This window comes from Chiloscyllium plagiosum, unplaced genomic scaffold, assembly GCF_037043375.1.
Source record: "Chiloscyllium plagiosum isolate Xiang-an unplaced genomic scaffold, Cpla_swu_hap1 HiC_scaffold_2, whole genome shotgun sequence".
NCBI classification, from domain to species: Eukaryota; Metazoa; Chordata; class Chondrichthyes; order Orectolobiformes; family Hemiscylliidae; genus Chiloscyllium; species Chiloscyllium plagiosum.
Window position 1 is genome coordinate 27,123,569 of NW_028270140.1, and position 21,887 is coordinate 27,145,455.

The 21,887-nt window shown below is 38.8% G+C and overlaps 1 protein-coding gene across 3 annotated transcripts in view; it reads right to left on the reverse strand.

Annotated features, from left to right (window-relative positions):
* Nucleotides 1-21,887, reverse strand: part of cntln (centlein, centrosomal protein) — a 470,872-nt gene that overhangs the window by 153,520 nt on the left and 295,465 nt on the right. For all 3 annotated transcript variants that reach the window (XM_087995387.1, XM_087995398.1, XM_087995382.1), the window contains exon 19: nt 1,640-1,863. In XM_087995387.1, coding sequence (XP_087851513.1) covers nt 1,640-1,863 — 224 coding nt within the window. The remainder of the gene's footprint in view (nt 1-1,639; nt 1,864-21,887) is intronic.

Here is a 21,887-nt window from a genome sequence, read left to right on the forward strand (position 1 = left end):
GAATTTTTAAAAATCCAGGACAAAGTAACCCATGTGATTGTCACCACATTTACCAACATTCACCTCCACCATTGATGTACCATCCAAAAGATTCCCGCAGAAATTCACAAGGCTCCTCCAACAGCACCTTGAAAACCCACAACTACTACAATCTAGAAGGACAAAATCAGCAGATGTATGGGAACATCACCTGCAAGCTCCTCACCAAGCCACTTACTGTCCTGCCTTGGAAATATATTGCTGTTCCTTCAGTTCACTTGGTCAAAATCCTAACAGCAATACAGGTCTACCTGTACAAAATGAACTGCAGCTGTTCAAGAATGCAGCTCACCATCACCTTCTTAAGGGTATCAAGAGATGAGTATTACATGCTGGCGCAGTCAGCGAAGACCACATTTTATCAATATATAAAAGAAAGAAACCTCTGCCTTAAAACAATCTCAAAATTTGAAAACAGGATAAAGTTATTGTAGGATAAACGAGCTTGCTCCACTGCCAATGCCTTCATCCATCATTGTACAGTGACATCACATGTAATAATTGCAATTGGATCTGCAACTCAAGATTTTGTTCAAGGCCATTTATGAGACAACTCCAACATTGATGATGAACAACCGACCATCGTTGTCACCAAGCATTCACCGAAATGACAGGAAAATCTATCATAATTTGAAGTCGTAGAAAGTTTTGGGTACAGTAGCTTCACATTCAAGGTGCAACATTTCTATGGAAAATGAAAAACTATTTGTCAGCATTTTGAATGCTTACCTCTACGGATCTCACTGGAATAGACCCTGCTCTGCTAACAAAAAGGTCTCCAATTTACTCAACAGAATATATTGGGAATCATGGCTTTGTTATGGACTGGAACTGAATCCGAGACCATCCAATCCGAGAGCACCCAACACTCAGTGGAGATGCTTTGGGAGAGACAATGCAGAAAGAAACCAGAAAGTGTTTGTCTGGATTCTGCATGTTATATTCAAAGAATGTCATTATTTTCAATGAGAATAGTCTGCGTATTAAACATTTTCCCTTTGACATATTCTCTCCTTTACAAGTTAGTGTGACAATTACATTTGTTTGCTCACTTTAACTGTGTTTGGTTTTTCCAGGGAAGACAAATCTAGGGTAAAACTATTTAGGGAACTGTTTTATTTTAGATTATTGAGTCTGTCAAGTCCCAATTGAAAGTAATGTTCCTCTTATCAAACTCTGAATTAATTTATGAAATTAAATCAAACAAAAACATTATTAATGACTTCAGTCATTTATCCACAAAATTTACTATATACCAAAGAATATGAACATCTTGGAACTAGATGGTGTTGCTCACAGCAATGTCCTACAGCCATAATATTGAGACTTCATAATTTTCCAGTGATTGAACAGGATCTAATTTCAGTGAAGGCTGTATCAGTTTTTCAATTTACATTACATATTATACAATACATTGCATGATTAAATGTTAATATTGATTTGGATAAGCACAGTAAATCAGTATACAGGACCATGATCTATTAGTATAATAGCATTGAGCTTGGTGGACCAGATAGCTTGTAACACTGTAATACACAGCTCCAAACTGCTATTATCATACAGCTGTAACCACTCAATCTATACCTAACTTTAAACATACCTGAATTGTCTGTTTGTTGACTTGAAGTTTCTGGTTCACCGAAGTCAACTGGGCTGTTAATTTTTGATTGTTCTGCTTCAGTTCATTGACAGCATTTAAGGCTGCTTTTTTTCCATTCTGAGTAACAGCAATTTGTTGCTGCAGTGATATGAGACGCTGCTGTAAGGCAATGATCGAAATACTTTGCTTTGGTAGGGCAAGCATTCTAGTCTTCTGTTTCTTCACTATAGTTTAAAACAAAGAAAATAGATGTTATTAATATGAAACACTATTCCCCTATTAGCGATTTTTCAGAAGATTTGTAGTTCAGGTTGATGATAAGTATGTTAAGTTAGCTCGCTGAGCTTAAAGGTTTGTTTTCAGACATGCATCACCATACAAGATAACATCATCAGTGAGATCTTTGGTGAAGCGCTGGTGGTATGTCCTGTCTCTCTATTTATAGGTCTTGATTTCTCAAGATAGGTGATGTAATTTCCGATTCTTTTTTTCAAGGGAAGGTAGATAGGGTCTAAATTAATGTGTTTAATTGATGGTGTTCTGGTTAGAATGCCATGCCTCTAAGAATTCTCATGCGTGTCTTTGTTTCACCTGTCCTAGGATGTGTGTGTTGTCCCAGTCAAAGTGGTATCCTTTTTTGTCTGTATGTATAGAAACTAGATAGTGGGTCATGTCTTTTGGTGGCCAGTTAGTGTTCATGTATCCTGGTAGCAAGTTTCCTGCTAGTTTGTCTGATGTAGTGTTTTTTTTACAGTTCTTGCATGGTATCTTGTAAATGATGCTTGTTTTGCTGGTGGTATCTAATGGATCCTTTAGGTTCATTAGTTGCTGTTTAAGTGTGTTGGTAGGTTTGTGGGCTACCACGATGCCAAGGGGTCTGAGTAGTCTGGAAATCATTTCTGATATGTCTTTGATGTAAGGTAATGTGGCTAAAGTTTTTGGTTGCATTGTGTCTGCTTGTTTGGGTTTGTTTCTGAATAATCAGCAGATTGTGTTTATGGGTACCCGTTTTCTTGAAAAAGTTGTATAGATATTTTTCGTCTGCTTTTTGTAATTCTTGGGTGCTGCAGTATGATGTAGCTCATTGAAATAATTTCTTGATGCAGCTCCGTTCGTGGCTGTTAGGATGATTGCTTCTGAAGTTAAGTATTTCGTCCATGTGTGTTGTTTTACCGTAGATGCTGGTTTAAAGCTCTGTGTTAACTGTACGTTCAACTGCCACATCTAGGAATGAGAGTCTGTTGTCATTCTCCTCCTCTTTTGTGAATTTTATGCCTGTCAGGATATTGCTGATGGTGTTGTATGTCTCCTTTAATTTGTTCCGTTTTGTGATGACAAAGATGTCATCTACGTAGCGGACTCAAGTTTGGGGTGGATACTTGAGGGAAGCTTGTTCAAGTCTCTGCATTACTGCTTCCACTATGAGCCCTGATATTGGTGATGTTAGGTGTTCCATTAACTTGTTTGTCGGTTTTGTCATTGAATGAGAAACCAGAGTCTACAGAAGAACAACACACACGGACCAAATACTTAACTTCAGAAACAATCACCTCAACACCCACAAACGGAGCTGCCACCAGGATACATGAACACCGATGGGCCACCAAAAGACACGAACCATTGTCACTAGTTTCTGTACATACAGACAAAGAAGGATACCACTTTGACTGGGACAACACACACATCCTCGGACAGATGAAACAAAGACACACACGAGAATTCTTAGAGACATGGCATTCTAACCAGAACGCCATCAATAAACACATTCATTTAGACCCTATCTACCTTCCCTTGAAAAAAAGAACCGGAAATTACATCACCCACCTTAAGAAGCCAAGATCTATAAATAGAGACGGGACATACCACCAGCACTTCCAGAGATTCTCACTGATGATGTTACCTCATATGGTGATGAAACATCTGAAAACAAGTTATTTTTCTCCAACAGGGACTCAACATTCTCCACAGCTGAAAAAAAATCCAACATGCGATACTGAGAGGAATAAAAAGAGTACAATGCAAAAGAATGAAAGTAAAGAAACTCATAACAAATTCTCCAGTCAATTACTTTGAAAGCTGCAATTAAATTATTTGATTCTTTAAATATTAAATCACCCATTACTTAAACATTAATCTCCCCATTAAAAAATACATTCTTTGGACTTGAATTTGGATAGCACTTTTAATGTCGGAAAAAGTCCACAAGTAGTTCACAGCGGCGTAACTAATGGCCAAAGGTGGAAAGATTATAAGGGATAGCGTAAATCCAAGTCAAACAGATTAGTCTTAAGGATACAGAGGGGTAGAAGGGCTTGATGTGACTGAGGTTCCAGACTGGGATCTTCACAATTAAGAGTACAGTTCTACTGGATGCATGAATGGTGAACAGGAGTTGATAGTATTGACATCAAAGGAATAAAGACATTTAAAGGGTTGAAATTAGAGTGCTCCGTAAAGTTACAGAAAGGGAGGGGTGATAATTTGCATGAATTTAAACATGAATTTTAAAAATGAAATGTTGAGGAATTGGGAACAAATGCAAAGCTTTGAGGATAGGTATGATAAACAAGCATTCCTTTCTATAAACAGGATACAGGGAGATTGTCTCAAATAAGCTGAACTTTGCAGAGAATAGAGAAACAGCTAGCAGATCTTAAAGTAAAAGAAAGCAATATTACCAAAGCGAAAATAAACTGACTTGTGAGGGAGAATAAAGTGTGGCAAGCTCAGATCAATGTCAAACAGGGGATCACAGATGTAAGCAGGCTGGATTATTCTGTGGCACTAGCTGAAGAGGGAGTTGAAATTGGTGGCAATGGTAGAGTTTTGAATAGACACAAAATGGCCTGATTCTTTTCAGTATAAAACTGGAAATGTTTATGACGTATCTAAGTCAGGAGAATAAATCATATAGCACACAATGGAGCTGAAGAGTAATGATAGGAAGGTAGAGCTGGGTGCTGAAATCAAACTCATGACGTTACATGATGTTGCAGAGGGGCAGAAAGCGGAGACAGCCCAAGGATGTATTTCAATGAGTTTATGGACTCTCAAGGCGATGGTACATGCTATGAAGAGAAAACCCTCACAATCAATCTGCATCTAAGAGTGAAATCAAAAAATAGATTAGTTGCACTGAGCTGAATAGCAGAGAAGATGCTTTGAAGATGATTATGCAGTGGCTGCACTGCTAGTTTGACAGCATCACAAGTACAGAATTCATACACATGGGTTCCACTTTCCTTTTGGCACTTTCACTTTTGACGAGGGAAATGGGAACAAAATAATTCCACGCGTTTCAGGGTCAGTAACTGGAAGTTATGAATGTATTATCACTGAAAGGAAGAGGAGAGATTAGAGTTTCAGTTCAAAAAGATATCCTTATCATTTTTACTCGTGCACGATACTGCTCTTTATCTGGGCATTCGTAGCTGCCCTCTAAACTTTCACTCTCTGTAAAAGTGAGCTCATCCAGAACTCTGCTGCTTGCATCCTAACTCACACTAAGTCATACATGCTCTCTGAACCCTACTGGCTTCCAGTCCATCAACGGCTCAATTTTAAAATTCTTCAAATCATTATGTATCCTCCACTGCCTTGTCTTTTGTTACTTATGTAACTTCTCCATCACTATGAGACTTTGAGTTAATTGCACTACATTAATTCTGGTCTCTTGAACATCCTTGATCTTTATCACTACATCAGCAGTGGCCATGCCTTCGGCTCAAAGCTCTGAAACCCCTTCCCCAAACCTCAATACCTCTCATTTCTTCTTTAACATTCACTTTGAAACCTATCTCTACAACCAACCTTTTCATTATCTATCTAATATCAGCAATGTACCATAATGTGAAATTTTGCCCATGGGGATGGCCTCAACTGGGACCTTGGGTTCATGCCACACTACAGGTGACCCCACTGTACTGCATCACACACCCCCAACACACACTCTCTTACACAAGCTCTCTCTCATATGCTCACATATACAAACCCTCACACGCACCCTCTCACAAACGTATACCTCTTTACACTCACACACATAGACATACACACACACACTCTCACAAACACTCATACCCCTAAACACACACGCACGCACACATATATAAGTTTGTGGGGTGAATTTATACTTGCAGAATTACACTTTATTTTGCTCAAAAAACTGCATGAATCATTGTAAGATTCTCTAAGTCCATTTTTTAGAAATAGAATCAGTCTGAACATTGGGGCACAGACAGCCTTACACAGGGCACCTCACACCTTCAATGCATTATCTGGGCCGAATTGACACATACTGTTAAAGTTCACTTGAGAATGTAATTTAAAAACAAGTTCTCGGATTTACATATGAAAGAACTGAAACCAACGTGGTCATTCTAAAAGATGAGAGACTTAACAAACAATCCAGGTCTTTTTCAATATATAATTTCAGTTGCATCACACTATAAACTTTTGCTATAAATTCTGTGTCTTACGATCTTATGCTCCACAACCACCTGATGAAGGAGCAGTGCTCTGAAAGTTAGTGCTTCCAAATCAACTTGTTGGACTATAACCTGGTGTTGTGTGACTTTTTAACTTTGAATAACTATGCAATCCTAATTTCTATAACTCTCACTTTTTCCCTTACAGAAACACCTTTCTACAGATATTAGATAAAGAATTTCTTCTACCAAATTATAACAAACATGATTGCAAGAACTACCAATACTATGAATATAGCTAACTTTAGTATCGCACAGATATCAGCATGAACATCCCTGATCAAAGAAATTCTCTTGACATTATTAACTAATCTGATTTACATATGTGGAGTACATTGCCCCTTTTGTGTCAGTCAGATTACACAGCCATGTTGCTCATGTGATGACCTTCAAGGTAATGAAGTATCATAACCTTGTGTTGGGAATTCAAATATAAACATTTGTGGATAACTGGAATATATGGAATTGTTTGGTCACTTTTTGGATTGAAAAGAATTTTTAACCATGTGTTTTCTTGGAAGTGAAGTTAATAGTTTAAGTCAAAGGTGGCTTACCTACTTCATACAGAAATCAAATTATTTTGGGGAGAAAACAAACAAAGCTTTTAAGGAGATAAAAAATTATGTTTGTGGCCATTAATTGCCAGAAAACCTGGTTTCCTAAAAACTTTGGGTGCTCTCTGCTGATGGTTCCCAGCAATCTTTTCAGGATTTAGTTTTCTGTTTTCATAAATCTAAGCAGTCGTAAGAAAGAAAACGCCTCGAACTGTAAGTCTTCCCGTCTCTCAAAATTTTCTAAGAACTTGAAAAAGGTTTCCAGACACCAATATTTCTTACTACTTTTAAAATCATAAAATGTGAACTCTTGCCACTTTGCCTCTTGATTTCAATCTGAACTGAAGATCAGTTTACAACTGTCAGCATTTCAATTTCATCAGCAAGAAACCCAGTGGGCATCCAAAGCCAAAAATTCCATCCTTTGTAGATTTTTGGAACAGAGGTGGTTTCTTCTTAACTTTTGAAAAAAAATCTACTCTCTGCAGAGACTATTGGTTTTTGTGTTGTGTGAATTCGGCTGTATTTGAGGTTAAGGCACTATAGTTCTAATTCCAGATCATAAGTTCAGTATTAACCAGTGTTTCCAATTTGTTTTAAGAATAAATTTTGTGTTAAATAAACAGATAAATTTGAGTTCATTAAAGAAGCCTGATGAAAGTCTCTTTTATTTTGGATGCTCATTCTAAAGTAAATAAATTGGACATTTTGGTGATTGAATCAACACATTTATATTAAAAGGCATGGAGCTTGATTAACAGTGCATTGCTCTTATAAAAATTGTAATATTAGGGATGCTAGGAGGTGCTTTTACTGTATAGATTCCCACGTTCTCCCAGACAATCTCTCAGAATCCTGGTCAGGCATGACATTTTATCAAAAGAAAACAGAAATTTCTGGAGAAACCCAACAGGGCTGGTAGCATCTGTAGAGAGAAACCGAGTTAACATTTGAAGTCCAGACACCCTTCTTCAGACTCAAAGAAAAGATTCATTTTTATACATTATTATGCTATAGTCTGGTCTATGCTTTAATACAAATATTCTCCATCACTGGAAAGGAATGTTTTGCTCACATAAATATTCATGATTCAAATGGTATCAATCCTTTTGATGTCCTAATGTTTAATATGATCGCTATTCCATTTTAGGGAAACATTTAAGGCACATTTACCCTAAGTTTGTAATGTGCACTCGATTATATGATATTGCATGTGTTTTCATATGTACTTTATCAGTTTGGAGGTTGGATTGAAGACCAGACTGAAGACTATGAAGAGATGAGACCAAATATGAAAAACTAGCACGTAATTTTCATATGCTCATTAACTAATTCCCTGCCACTTCACATTTCATAATAAGTTAAATGACCAACGAACCCATTGTGGCATGAACACAGACACAACTCTGCAGTGCTGGACTAACTAGAATCAATCATTTCTCCTTCAGGCTGTATGTTTTTACATCTCACTTCAGAATTAGAAACAGCAAGAAAGATACAGAGCAAGAAAGAGAGAGAGTGCAAACAAGAAAGCAAATGGGACAGAGAAAGAGAGACATAATGACTTTCAATGTCTCCCATCCTCTGCTGTGTGTTAACGATTAGCATGGTCAGAAGCAACGTTGCCAGTAAGAATGAGAAATCCTCCTAATTGGGTATAGAACCAATGATCATCTTTGAAGCTAGGTGCCCTTCTGAGTGCATTGTTGCATTTAAAGGGTGAACGGTCATTGATTGGGATCAATAATCCTGTACAATCTGAAAATTAATGTAATATGTGCAAATGGAAAATTTTCTGTTTGTTTCATCCAAAATTCCTTTTAATGGGGTCCAGCACGCTATAATAATTTGTAATTAATTCTTTGTAAACAAAATGTAACCTTGCATCAATGCCATAATAGAAACTAAAATCCTTCCCAAAATAAATAGGTAAAATTTCCAACTTGTTACATTCTTGATGGTGCTCAATAACCAGGAGTGATAGTTTCAGTCAATTTCGATGTTAATTTTACACAAACCAATACAGCTCCAAAACAATGTCATTTAACTCCAATTGGATAAACTCCATAATCTCAAAAGATAAAGAACTCAGATTCCTTAACCATTTATGTCCACACTTATCTTTGTACTTAGGGTCTGGTTTGAAGGTAATATTCATTGAGGTCTTTCTGGACGATGTTTCCTTGCTTATATTGACATCTGCTCTATGTATCTTGGTAGGAGAGGAGCATACATTGTTGAGGTGTATTGATTTTGAACTTATGATTGCTTTGCAAATTATTACCAAAAGTGTTGTCCATCTTACATTATGAGAAGATAATCCTATTTATCCATAATTAAATTAAGTTGAGAACAGAACAATAATCTATCAATCCTTCATTCAATCCCATTCTCCTTTCCACAATAATCTATTCAGTTACTTCTTAAAGCTTTCATTTTGGTTCTGCTTTTACTACAAAGAATTTAAAATTTAATTTAAATCTATAAATTTTCCTAATAATTCAACCTTTCTAACATTAACTTTGACACAGGCTTATCTTTTGCTTCTGCATAATGCTAAAAGATAGAGATCAGATCTCAGAGAATATTTTTAGAGTACATCACTGAATGTTCTATTCCATAGAGATAGAAAACTAATATTACTGTTATTTGTATTCTAATAGAGGCTATTTCTGAAACATCATTGAACAGTGAAGTCCTATTCTTGATGTTGACATGGTAAGCTAATCGCATCCACCTTTGAAAGGCAGGCTATTTAGAGTGGGTAATGAGAGTGAATTGCTGGCAAACCACAAGATCATAGAAACCCATTTCTATAACTAACAATTAGCAATGTAATACATCTGGAAACCCTGCATTCAAAAATGCTGTTCAATTGACCATTAAAGTAATTATTATGCTCATTTAGTGTTGCAAAAAGTAAGTACTTACGTAACTGTTGTGAATCCCAATTAGTGAAAATTTCATAGTTCATTGCAGGTACAAGTCAACATGTTTGTGAATGCAATATTTAAAATTCTCCCATCCTCTTTCATAATCATTTCCTCTGCATTTGGGATTTGCATTGGCTCTCTTTTATGCATCATTTCCAAAATAACTAAATATTTGCTCCCAAAATTGAAAATGCTATTCTAAATATGATCTGAGCAACATAAAGCTAAGGCATAACTCATATTAACTTGGATTCCATCAACCTTAGTGTTGACATTCTATCATACTACTTACTTTCATAAAATTATTTTGTCACCAAAACAGAAAGTTTTGTCAGTGCTGAACTGCTAATAAAAAAGCAATGTCTGTACTGCTATCTGAGTCCATAAGGAGTAGACCACTGATTTTCTTGAGCCAAGGTACAAATGTCAGGATTAATTTGGGGAGTGCTTCAAATATCACTGAACAACATAACTCTGCACAGTAGCTAAACTTTTGGCAGCCAAGAGAAGACAGGCAGCAACAATGAGCAATAGAAGAGAATATTTACCAAACTGTCAGAGGACATATTTTCCCAAAGAATCGGACAATCAACAATGGTATTCATGCAAGTTGTAATATATAATGCGTTCAGTGAGTGCATGAAACCACTATAAAGGACCTGTTACAGTAAATCAAGGTATATAAAAGTCGACCTTTAAAGTCTCAGAAAATCCATCCAAAAAAAAGTGAACTTGTAGGTCATGTAAAAAATGTGAACTGCCTGGGCTTATTTTGCTGTAGTTGGTCACCATTTTAAAGTGTACAAAAAAAGTCAATTCAAATTAAATCCAGGCAATACATTTTAATGAATGAGTTAATTCCACAAAGCTACATTTAAACACTGTGATAAGAATGTTATTTATTTGTGGGAACCTCTTGACCTTATTGGTTACATGGGATCAGAATATGTCTCATATTAATAAACTACATTCTTTGCATAGGTCATCAGGATTATACACATTATCAATCAATTCTCATCTATCCAGATGTTATCATAACCATGCACAAAAGCTCCTAACAGATTTTCAACATGTTTATGCTTGAAAATTACCACAGCCTTTTAATTTTGTTGCATTGACTATGCGAGCTCGTAGCACATAAAATTTACAATCTTGCGTCCAGCAATTTTCATCAGAACTGTTTTTGAATCTGTTTAGCATAAAATTGTTTGTGGTGAATTGCCAATGAGACAATGGGTATTGATGATTTTGGCACTGTTTGATTAATTACTAGAAACAGGTAAATTTTGGTATATTGAGGTTGTTTGGTAGCCTCTGAGTCATCTTGGTCTTCTGTTCTAACACTGGATAATTTTGATCTATAAAGTAAGTGCACCAATTAATTATTACATTAAGATTTTACAGGACATATGAAGGGTTTACAGGGTTTGATTTGGTACATACATTATATTTCTGTGGCAAGGAAACTAATTTGGCAGTTTTATAAAATCCATTTTGATACATGCTGGTACCAGTGGCTGGTCCCTGTACACATGGTGCATCTGGTCTTGGCATCGCTTCAAAGAGGATTCCTTCTTCTTGCATTCTCAAATCATTTCTCACTAACTCTGAATTCCTTCGCTGCAGCATAATTATTTCAACGTTAGCAAATGTCATAATGCTTAGCTTGAATCCAGTTTTATGCTTCACGCCAAAAGATCCATTTTGATTTGTCATTTGCCACCAAAAGATTTATGTGTGTGGACATTATCATGGCAACACAGTCCATACCACTTGCTTAAATCAATGCACAGACATATGAGGTGAGAAATTGAGGCCGAATACAAGTGTAATATTTCTGAGCAAAATCAATTGTGAGGGGGAAGCTATATGCAAAATAGAAGCCTATTTGTGAATTGTGAAACCAAGAAAATGGGCTCTTTTTTTTACTCTGGGCCAACTTATACACCACAAACTACTGGTATCTGTACTCGATATGTTGAGTGATTTGTTCATCGCTGTCCTATCACACAGCTCATATCAGCACTCAAACACATTTATTCCCACCTAGTTTAATCTGTGTTATTGAAAAGTATCTCTTGGGGCAGGTTGAGTATCAGTGTCAATAAAATGTGGGCTTACTAGGTTTGTGCCTACCACGTGTTCCCTGTGACAGAACGGAATACGGCAAACGCTCATACTTGAATAATGACTATTTAGAGGAAGTACAGGGGTCTGTGAAACCAATGACCTGGAGATAAAAATAAAACAAACAAATCTGAAAAATCTATGTCCTGAAACCTTAATGATTAAAAACACACACAGGAAGTTTGACAAAATGCAGGCATAATATTCAAACTATTGCTCATTAATTTAAATATCTGTAGTATTGACCCTTCTTTTCTAGCTTAAATTGAAATCATCTTTTGGGTTTAACTACCTTTGCCTCTTTCTATTCTGGTTAACATCTTCCTTTCAAAAATGCTGTTCATTTCTCTGCACAATTTCCAAAGTTGGTCATATACTGTAAAAGTCTTTGAGGAGAAAGTGAGGTCTGCAGATGCTGCAGATCAGAGCTGAAAATGTGTTGCTGGAAAAGCGCAGCAGGTCAGGCAGCATCCAGGGAACAGGAGAATCGACGTTTCGGGCATAAGCCCTTCTTCAGGAATGAGGAAAGTTTGTCCAGCAGGCTAAGATAAAAGGTAGGGAGGAGGGACTTGGGGGAGGGGCGTCGGAAATGTGATAGGTGGAAAGAGGTCAAGGTGAGGGCGATAGGTCAGACTGGGGTGGGGCGGAGAGGTCGGGAAGAAGATTGCAGGTTAGGAAGGCGGTGCTGAATTCGATGGATTTGACTGAGACAAGGTGGGGGGAGGGGAAATGAGGAAACTGGTGAAATCCGAGTTCATCCCTTGTGGTTGGAGGATTCCTAGGCGGAAGATGAGGCGCTCTTCCTCCAACCGTCATTTTGTTGCGGTCTGGCGATGGAGGAGTCCAAAGACCTGCATATCCTTGGAGGAGTGGGAGGGGGAATCGAAATGTTGAGCCACAGGGTGGTTGGGTTGGTTGGTCTGGGTGTCCCAGAGGTGTTCTCTGAAATGCTCCGCAAGTAGCCGGCCTGTCTCCCCAATATAGAGGAGGTCACATCGGGTGCAGAGGATGCAATAGATGATGTGTGTGGAGGTGCAGGTGAATCTGTGGCGGATATGGAAGTTTCCTTTGGGGCCTTGGAGGGAGGTGAGGGGGGAGGTGTGGGCGCAAGTCTTGCACCTCCTGCGGTTGCAGGGGAAGGTGCCGGGAGTGGAGGTTGGGTTGGTGGGGGGTGTGGATCTGACGAGGGAGTCACGGAGGGAGTGGTCTTTACAGAATGCTGATAGGGGAGGGGAGGGAAATATATCCTTGGTGGTGGGGTCCGTTTGGAGGTAGCGGAAATGACGGCGGATGATGCGCTGTACATGGAGATTGGTGGGGTGGTAGGTGAGGACCAGTGGGGTTCTGTCCTGGTGGCGGTTGGAGGGGCGGGGCTCAAGGGCGGAGGAGCGGGAATGGAAGAGATGCGGTGGAGGGCATCGTCGACCACGTCGTGGTCCACGATGCCATCCACCGCATCTCTTCCACTTCCCGCTCCTTCTCCCTTGAGCCCCGCCCCTCCAACCGCCACCAGGACAGAACCCCACTGGTCCTCACCTACCACCCCACCAATCTCCATGTACAGCGCATCATCCGCCGTCATTTCCGCCACCTCCAAACGGACCCCATCACCAAGGATATATTTCCCCCCCCTCCCCTATCAGCATTCCGTAAAGACCACTCCCTCCGTGACTCCCTTGTCAGATCCACACCCCCCACCAACCCAACCTCCACTCCCGGCACCTTCCCCTGCAACCGCAGGAGGTGCAAGACTTGCGCCCACACCTCCCCCCTCACCTCCCTCCAAGGCCCCAAAGGAAACTTCCATATCCGCCACAGATTCACCTGCACCTCCACACACATCATCTATTGCATCCTCTGCACCCGATGTGGCCTCCTCTATATTGGGGAGACAGGCCGGCTACTTGCGGAGCATTTCAGAGAACACCTCTGGGACACCCGGACCAACCAACCCAACCACCCTGTGGCTCAACATTTCAATTCCCCCTCCCACTCCTCCAAGGATATGCAGGTCTTTGGACTCCTCCATCGCCAGACCGCAACAAAATGACGGTTGGAGGAAGAGCGCCTCATCTTCCGCCTAGGAATCCTCCAACCACAAGGGATGAACTCGGATTTCACCAGTTTCCTCATTTCCCCTCCCCCCACCTTGTCTCAGTCAAATCCATCGAATTCAGCACCGCCTTCCTAACCTGCAATCTTCTTCCCGACCTCTCCGCCCCTACCCCAGTCTGACCTATCACCCTCACCTTGACCTCTTTCCACCTATCACATTTCCGACGCCCCTCCCCCAAGTCCCTCCTCCCTACCTTTTATCTTAGCCTGCTGGACAAACTTTCCTCATTCCTGAAGAAGAGTTTATGCCCGAAACGTCGATTCTCCTGTTCCCTGGATGCTGCCTGACCTGCTGCGCTTTTCCAGCAACACATTTTCAGCTCATATACTGTAAAAACCAGATATGTATAAATATGAACTGACAGGCGCATACAGAATCCTGTGTAACCCTTGGCAGCATTACTATTCAAAAAGTAATAACAACATTTCTTTTATTTTATCAACTGCATTTCTGCATTTTCCAGAGACTAATAATCTATTACTCAAAAGTATCTTTCTAATTCTGTCTACACCTACTACATATTAAAGTGCACTTCTTTATACTAATGTCTGCAAAACATCATATTTTTCAAGGTAGAATTTCACCTGTTATATATTGGCTCAACTGCACTGACTGTATATACTGTTTACATTTGAACTCTGGTAGTGTGTTATGTTGTGCTTGTACATCTTGTATACTCGATCAAATCCTTCAGCTTTGTTTATACACACATTGGTGATAAATTCTAATTGACTAATTGGACACATCATCTTCTCAAAACAGTATTTGATTAATATAAAAATGCATCATTACATGATTCCACCCAAACTAGTGTTTCTGTTGTTTATAAATATGTAGACCATACATCATAGAAAGGTTAGATACCTGGGAGGTTTGTCTCCCATCAGCCCTCCACTCCCCAAATGTAAATTCTCCACATACTGCTGGAGGAGTCAAGAGTTTTTTTTTAATGGGTAAAAACACAAAATCTTCTTTGATGTCTTGTGGCAGTGTATCAGAGGTATCTCCGTGTGACCCAGCTTGGGTCAATGCAGTATAGATGTATGAGCTCTATCTTGGCGCATCATTTTATTTTTGCCTTAAGCCATTTACTGAGACATCAATTATTTACACTGAGTACAAGGCCAGAAGGATTGGCCAGATGGGAGTTTGATGTATGGAGAATGCTGCTTAAAGAAAGGTAGGCAGTATTTTTATTCTGCAGATCGATCTTCTGCACACCACTGAGATAATCACACAGTACTCATCAGGAGGAGGAAAGAGTTTGTTTGGGAAAAAGACTCTAGGAGCCAAAGCAGATGAAGTGCTTTTTATTGCTACCGTTAAAATAGCAAGTACAGAAGGTGTGGAAAGAACTTACTTTGAGCATGCGATCAAAATATACCCAATTCATGGATCACTAGCAAAAGGCAATAGGAAAGCCCTTCACTGATTGATTCTTTGGTGTGTTTGCCAATAAGATGGTAGCAATATGTAATACAATTAGCAAGTCACCTGACCAACATAATTTTATGGAACCAACAAACTGCCCTCAAATCTATAATTCTAACCAAGCTAATCTCCAAACTCTGAGCAAGAGGTCTCTGCTTCTCCCTCAGCACCTCCTCCTTGACAATCCTCGACACCGACAACCCGCAAGGATGTGTACTCAGCATCCTACCATACTCCCTGTACACTCATGACTGTGTGGACATATTTTGTCTGAATTCCATCTACAATATCACTGACAACATCACCATTGTAGGCTGGATATCAAACAATGATGAGACAAAATACAAGAAAGAAATACAGTGCTTGGTGATGTGGTGGAAAGATAACAATCTTTCTCTCAATGTCAGAAAAACTATAGAACTAATCATCAACTTCAGGAAGCAAGGAGGAGGTCACACCCTTATCTACATCAATGGAGCTGAGGTGGAGATGGTCGAAAATGTCAAGTTCCTAAGAGAGATGATCATCAACAATCTGTCCTGGACCCAAGTTGATACGACAGTCAAAACGGCACAACAATTCCTCTTCTTCCTCAGGGGGCGAAGGCAATTTGGCATGTTCATAAGGACTCTCACCAACTTTTATAGATGCAACGTAGAAAGCATTCTATCTGGATGCTTTGCGGCTTTGATTGGCAACTGCTCTTCCCAAGACCATAAGAAACTACAGAAAGTTGTGAATATAATCCAGACCATCGTGCAAGCCAACCTTCCATCCCCTGACTCCCTCTACACTTCTCAATGCCTCAGAAAGGCAGCCATCACGATCAAAGACCCCTCCTATCCTGAATATAATCTCTTCCAATCTCTGTCAGGTAGAAGATACAAAAGCTTAAATAAATGGACCAACAGGTTCATGAACAGTTTCGTCCCCACTATTATCAGACTTCTGAATGGACTTCTCAAATTTTAAATCTACTGTTGGCCTTGCTTTTTGTGCACCTTCTTTGCAGCCATACTTTGTATTCCTCACTCTGTTCAATCACTCCATTACCTTAATTTGTTACAATCTGCCTATATTGCACACAATGCAAAATGTTTCACTGTACTTAGGTACAGGTGACAATAATAAATCAAAACATGTCCAAACAACAACTGCTGAGGTTAGTGGAAGGATATGATAATTTTCACACAAAAAAGTTAGATCCTTGGTGGAGGCCAGTGAACACATTTTTCTTATTTTGATTAATGAAAGGGATTAAAAAATTAGGACCATTGTTTTGTGGTAAGTAAATGCAGGAAATTGATTTGTATCCAAAAGATTGCATTATCATGTTGCCAAATTTAGCAAGATAGATTTAACAGAGTCTCAATACTACAATAAAAAGTGTATTGTTCTCTAAAAAAACAATTAGATCAGCAGTCCTAAGTGGTTTGAAATCAGGATAATAATTTTAACCTTCATCTGCCTTGGTACTTCATTTTGCTTGTGCCTTCAGTCATTTTCTGAAAGGGACATATCCATTATTTATTGAGATTGAAACTTCAGTCAGCCATTCTTTTTAAAAATGTTGATTGCATACTTTGTTTTCCTGCATTTCTAATTTAATTCTTTTCATTTTACTGAACCTGATTTAGAACCTGAGATGGTCTGATGGGATTTATTTTCCACACTGAGTTTAAACCTGCATAATGGATTCTAACCTGAAAGTACTTGATTTTAAGAGGCATCCCAAAGGAAAAAAAGAAGGAAGAGGTTCTGACAGCACACTCTAGAGCTCTAACCTGAGACAGCTAATGGAACAACTATCAAAGATGGGTGAGACAAGTGGGGAAACAAGACAACACAGTGAGAAGAAGGCATTGTTGTAGGGGCTCCACAGCTCCAACTGGCTCCAGAGATAAGGGAATTGAGAGCACTGAGTGATCTTAACAGAGGATTGGGACATTGGAGACCTGGAGTCAGCATAGGTCAATGAAAACATTGCTGACAGGTTATTGGGACTTAGAGCAGGTTAGTGTGTTGGTAAAATAATTTTAAGTCAGCTAAAGTTTATGGAGAGTGGAAGCTAGAGAGAAGCCAGGAGAGTCTTGGAACAGAGTGGCTTAAATTTACAAAGTAGATTTTTACAAAAAGAGAAAAATATTATACTGAAAATTTCAGAGATATTACCACTAAAGCTGGAAATATACCTTCACTAAGAAAATGAACAACCTGCATAGTGTAGAGTACTTAATCATATTTAAAAAAAACTTCAGTAGAGATTGTCATTATATGCTAGACAGTAATGGCAGCATTAGAAGCCCATCATATACATCACAAAAAAATGAATTGTATCCACATAGTGCTTTTCATGATCACAGCACTTTAGAGTCAATGAAATACTTTTGAAGATGTTGGACAATTGCAAAGGTTGAGATTCCTGTGCTCATATCCTCTGGTCTGTTTATCCGCCTCACTCATAGTCACACTCTCCTATCCCCAAACACTGACCAAATCAGACAAGTCAAGCTCAAGAGGTGTGTCTTTATTATGGTACAGAGAAGTCGGGTAACTGTCTGCCTCTCAGACAAGCTTACAAACGTTGACGATCCAGTTTCAGCTGCTTCTTAATTAAGCTGCTCTTTTGCTTGAAGTCTTGATAAAACCCTGCTTCAGATTGGCAACTACAGACAATCGACTGTAGATTTCAGTTTAATGTCAATTACAAACTATATTAGCTTTGTGCAAAAGAGAAGAAAACAGACTTCCTGGCTGAATTATTGTAAGAACTCAGCCCTCAGATAAACTGAGTTTGCTCGTTAATATTATAACTTTTAGAACAAAAGGGCAAGCTGATTTTGTTTTATTTAACCTATTTCTCTAATCAACCGATTCAGAGGTGTTATTACAGACCCCTGGAGCAGTAAGGACACCCTCACTGCACTACAAAAGAGCCTTGAAGAAACCACTGGGATTTGAACCTTAGATTGCATGTTTACCAGGTAGGTGCTTTAATCAATTAAGCCATGGCGCCACTAAGGGCTGGCTAATTCACAAAATGAGGAAACAGTTTTAGCTGCTTTCTAAACAAACTTAAATTAGAATTAAAATTCTAAGATTCACACCTCACCAATGCCAGATACTCACCATCTCCAATAATAGACAATCTAACCAACAACCCTTAACATTCAGTGGTGAACTGAATCCCTACTATCAACATCCTTGGGGTTACAATTGTCCAGAAACTCAACAGGACTCACCATATAAAAACACAGTGGCTAAAAGAGAGTTCAAACGCAAAGAATATTGCAGTGAATAGCTCGCCTCCTGACTCCCCAAAACTGCCTGTCCAACATCTGCAAGGCACAAGTCAGGAGTTGCACCCTGGATGGGTGCAACCCCAACAACATTTATGAAGCTTGACATCATCCAGGCAAAGCAGCCCATTTGATTAGCACACATCCACAAACATCCACTCCCTGCAACACCAACGCTTATTAGTAGCAGTGTGTACTATCAACAAGATGCACTGCAGAAGTTCTCCAAAGATCCTTAGACAGCACCTTCCAAACACACAACCACTTCCCTCTAGAAGAACAAGGACAGCAGATACAAGGGAACGCCATCACCGACAAATTCCTCTTCAAGCCACTCACATCTGACTTGGAAATATATCTGTCTCTTCATTGTCGCAGGGTTAAAAATCCTGGAATTCCCTCCTTAATATCATTGTGGACTGCAACGGTTCAAGAAGGCAGCTCATGACCACCTTCTCAAAGTCATCTGGGATGGCAATATATGCTGCGCAGCCAGCAACACCCATGTCCCATGAATGAATAAAAACAGACTGATCTTAAGCTGCTACACTCAAGGCCTTGATAAGACACTGCCTGAGGCTGACACCTACAGAAACTGAACTGGAGATTTCAATTTAATGTCAACTACCAGTTAAAAATTAAATTAGATTCGTCCAAAATAATATATAGTACTAAATTACTCAACAATTTCAAGCACACAATCCTAAAGTACTAAGTGGTAAGTGAGCATGGCTGAAAAACTGCTGAAAAACTGGGAAAAGTAGGTTCAGGTTTATGGAGCACAGGCACCAGCACGAGGGTAAGGGGAATCTGTAATGATGGGAAGTCGACACCTATATTGTGCTGGGTGTTGCACATACATAAGGGACGAGATAATATTTTAAACTGAATACTGGAGGCAAGGGATCAAATTTGTCAAACTTTTGTTGAATAAAAGTCAAGTAAAGGCCAAGAGAGAGGTGTTGACATGGGAAATTATAAACAGACCATGAGAGAAAGGGACAGAAAGAACAAAGGTCAACTGTAAGATAGAATGAAACGTTACAAGTTAGAGAGCAGAATGATAGAACAAAAGGTTCTGCATCTGACATCAGCTTTGATGAAGAGTCACCTAGACTCGAAATGTTAGCTTGTTGTCTCCCCATTGATGCAGCCTGATCTGCTGTGATCTCCAGCATTTGTTATTTTCAGTACAGATTCCAGCAGCTGCAGTAATTCACTCTGAGGCCCTGTATCTACGTGCATTGGGTATTCAAAACAAAATAGATAAACTGACACATGATAGTAGAATGATACTGATTTGGACATGAATCTTGAATCATCAGGAACATTTAGGAAGGACAGCAACTTAAGGAAAGGTGGAGGACTGGCTCTGTTAGCTAATAATGACAAGAGAAGGATGACTTAATTTCAGGAAACTAAGATGTGGAAACAGTTTGGGTAGAAATGAGAAATACAGGCAAAAATTCACTAGTGGGAGTGGTGAACAGCACCCCAACAGTAACACACGGTAGGGTGGAGCACAACTGAAAAGATAGTGAGAGCTTGTCGGAGAGGCACAGCAATAAACATGCAAAATTTATATTTACATATCAATTTGAAAAGATAGATGGGCAAAGGTCGTCTAGATGAGGAGTTCATAATACTTTCCCGGGAGAGTTTCTGAGATATGCATGTTCTGCAGCCAACCAGAGTAGAAGCTATACTAGATTTGGTATCATGCAACAAGACAGGATTAATTATCACTTCATAGTAAAGGCAGACTTAGGTTGCAGCAACCTTAAAATGATTGAGTATTACATTTAGTTTGAGGTACAGAGGTATAGGCTTAAGGTTATTTTTTTTTAAATTAAATAATGTGAATTATAAGTGCATGGAAGCAAAGCTAATTGAAGTGAATTGACAAATTAGGTAAAAGAATAGGTCAACAGAAATACAGTAGCAGACATTACAGGGATATTTCAGCATACTCAGAATAGATATTCAAATATTTAAAAAATTTCCAGGGGAAGGGCTCATTATCCTTAGTTAACTAGAAATGTGCTTAGTATTAAAGCTTAAAAAAATAATTGTACAAAGATAGATAACTGATCAGAAGATTGAACAGAATGTAAGAAACAGCAAAGAATGAACAAAAAAATTAATGAAGAATGAAGAATTAGAGGATGACAGAAAGCTAACCAGAAATATAAAAACATAAGATTATTTTCTATATATGTTGAAAGAAGAGAATGAATTAACAAATTGTGCACGGTCCCATAGAAAGTGAGAATGGAGAAAAATTACTGGAAAACAAGAAAAGATAAAGTCTATCAAACTGGTACGATGCATCAGTATTCACTATAAAACATTTAAATAACATCCAAGAAGCAGCAATAAATCAGGAAATGGAAGAGAACTCAGGAAAATCACAATCAGCACAGAACTGACATTGAGTAAATTGTTGGAGTTGCAGACTGACAAGAGTCTAAATCCTGATGGACTTCATTCTAAAGTCCTGGTTTATTAGACAGTTGATGCATTGATTTTAATTTTTTAAACCTCCCTTGATTCGAGGAAGGTTGCATTACATTAGAAGATAGCAAATGTAACTCCTATATTTAAAAAGGCAGGGAGACAGAAAGCAAGAAACAACAGGCAAGCCATCTTAACACTTCTAAAAGGGAAAATGTTAGAAGCTATTATTTAAAAAGTTGGAGCAGGGCATTTGGATAGATTCAAAGAAGGGAAAATCATGCGTGACCACCTAACTGGGATTCTCTGAGGACTAACATGTACTCTGCATAAAGGTGATGATGGATTGATTGCACTTAGATTTCTAGAAAGTATTTGATAAGGTGCCACATCAAAGGTTATTGCAGAATATAAAAGCTCATGGTATAAGGGATAACATGTTAGTGTGGATGGACGATTGGCTGGCTAAGGATGTAGAGGGTAGATATAAACGATTCTTTTTAAGGTTGGCAAGATGTAACAAATGCTGGGACATCAACTGTTTACAATTTATATAACTGACTGAGATGAAGTGATGGGAGGTATGGTTGTCAAATTTGCTGATGACACAAAGCTAAGTAGGGATATAAGTTGTAAAGAGATACATAGAGGTTACAAAAGATATCGATAGGTTAATTGAGAGGGAACAGATGTGACAAATGGAGTAAAATGTAGGAAAATGGAAAATGTCCATATTGGCAGTAAGAATTAAAAAAAAATTCATATTCTATCCAAATGCTGAGAGGTTGCAAAGCTCAGACGTGCAAAGGGAGCTGGGTGACCGCATGCAATGTATCAAAATTTGCTGATG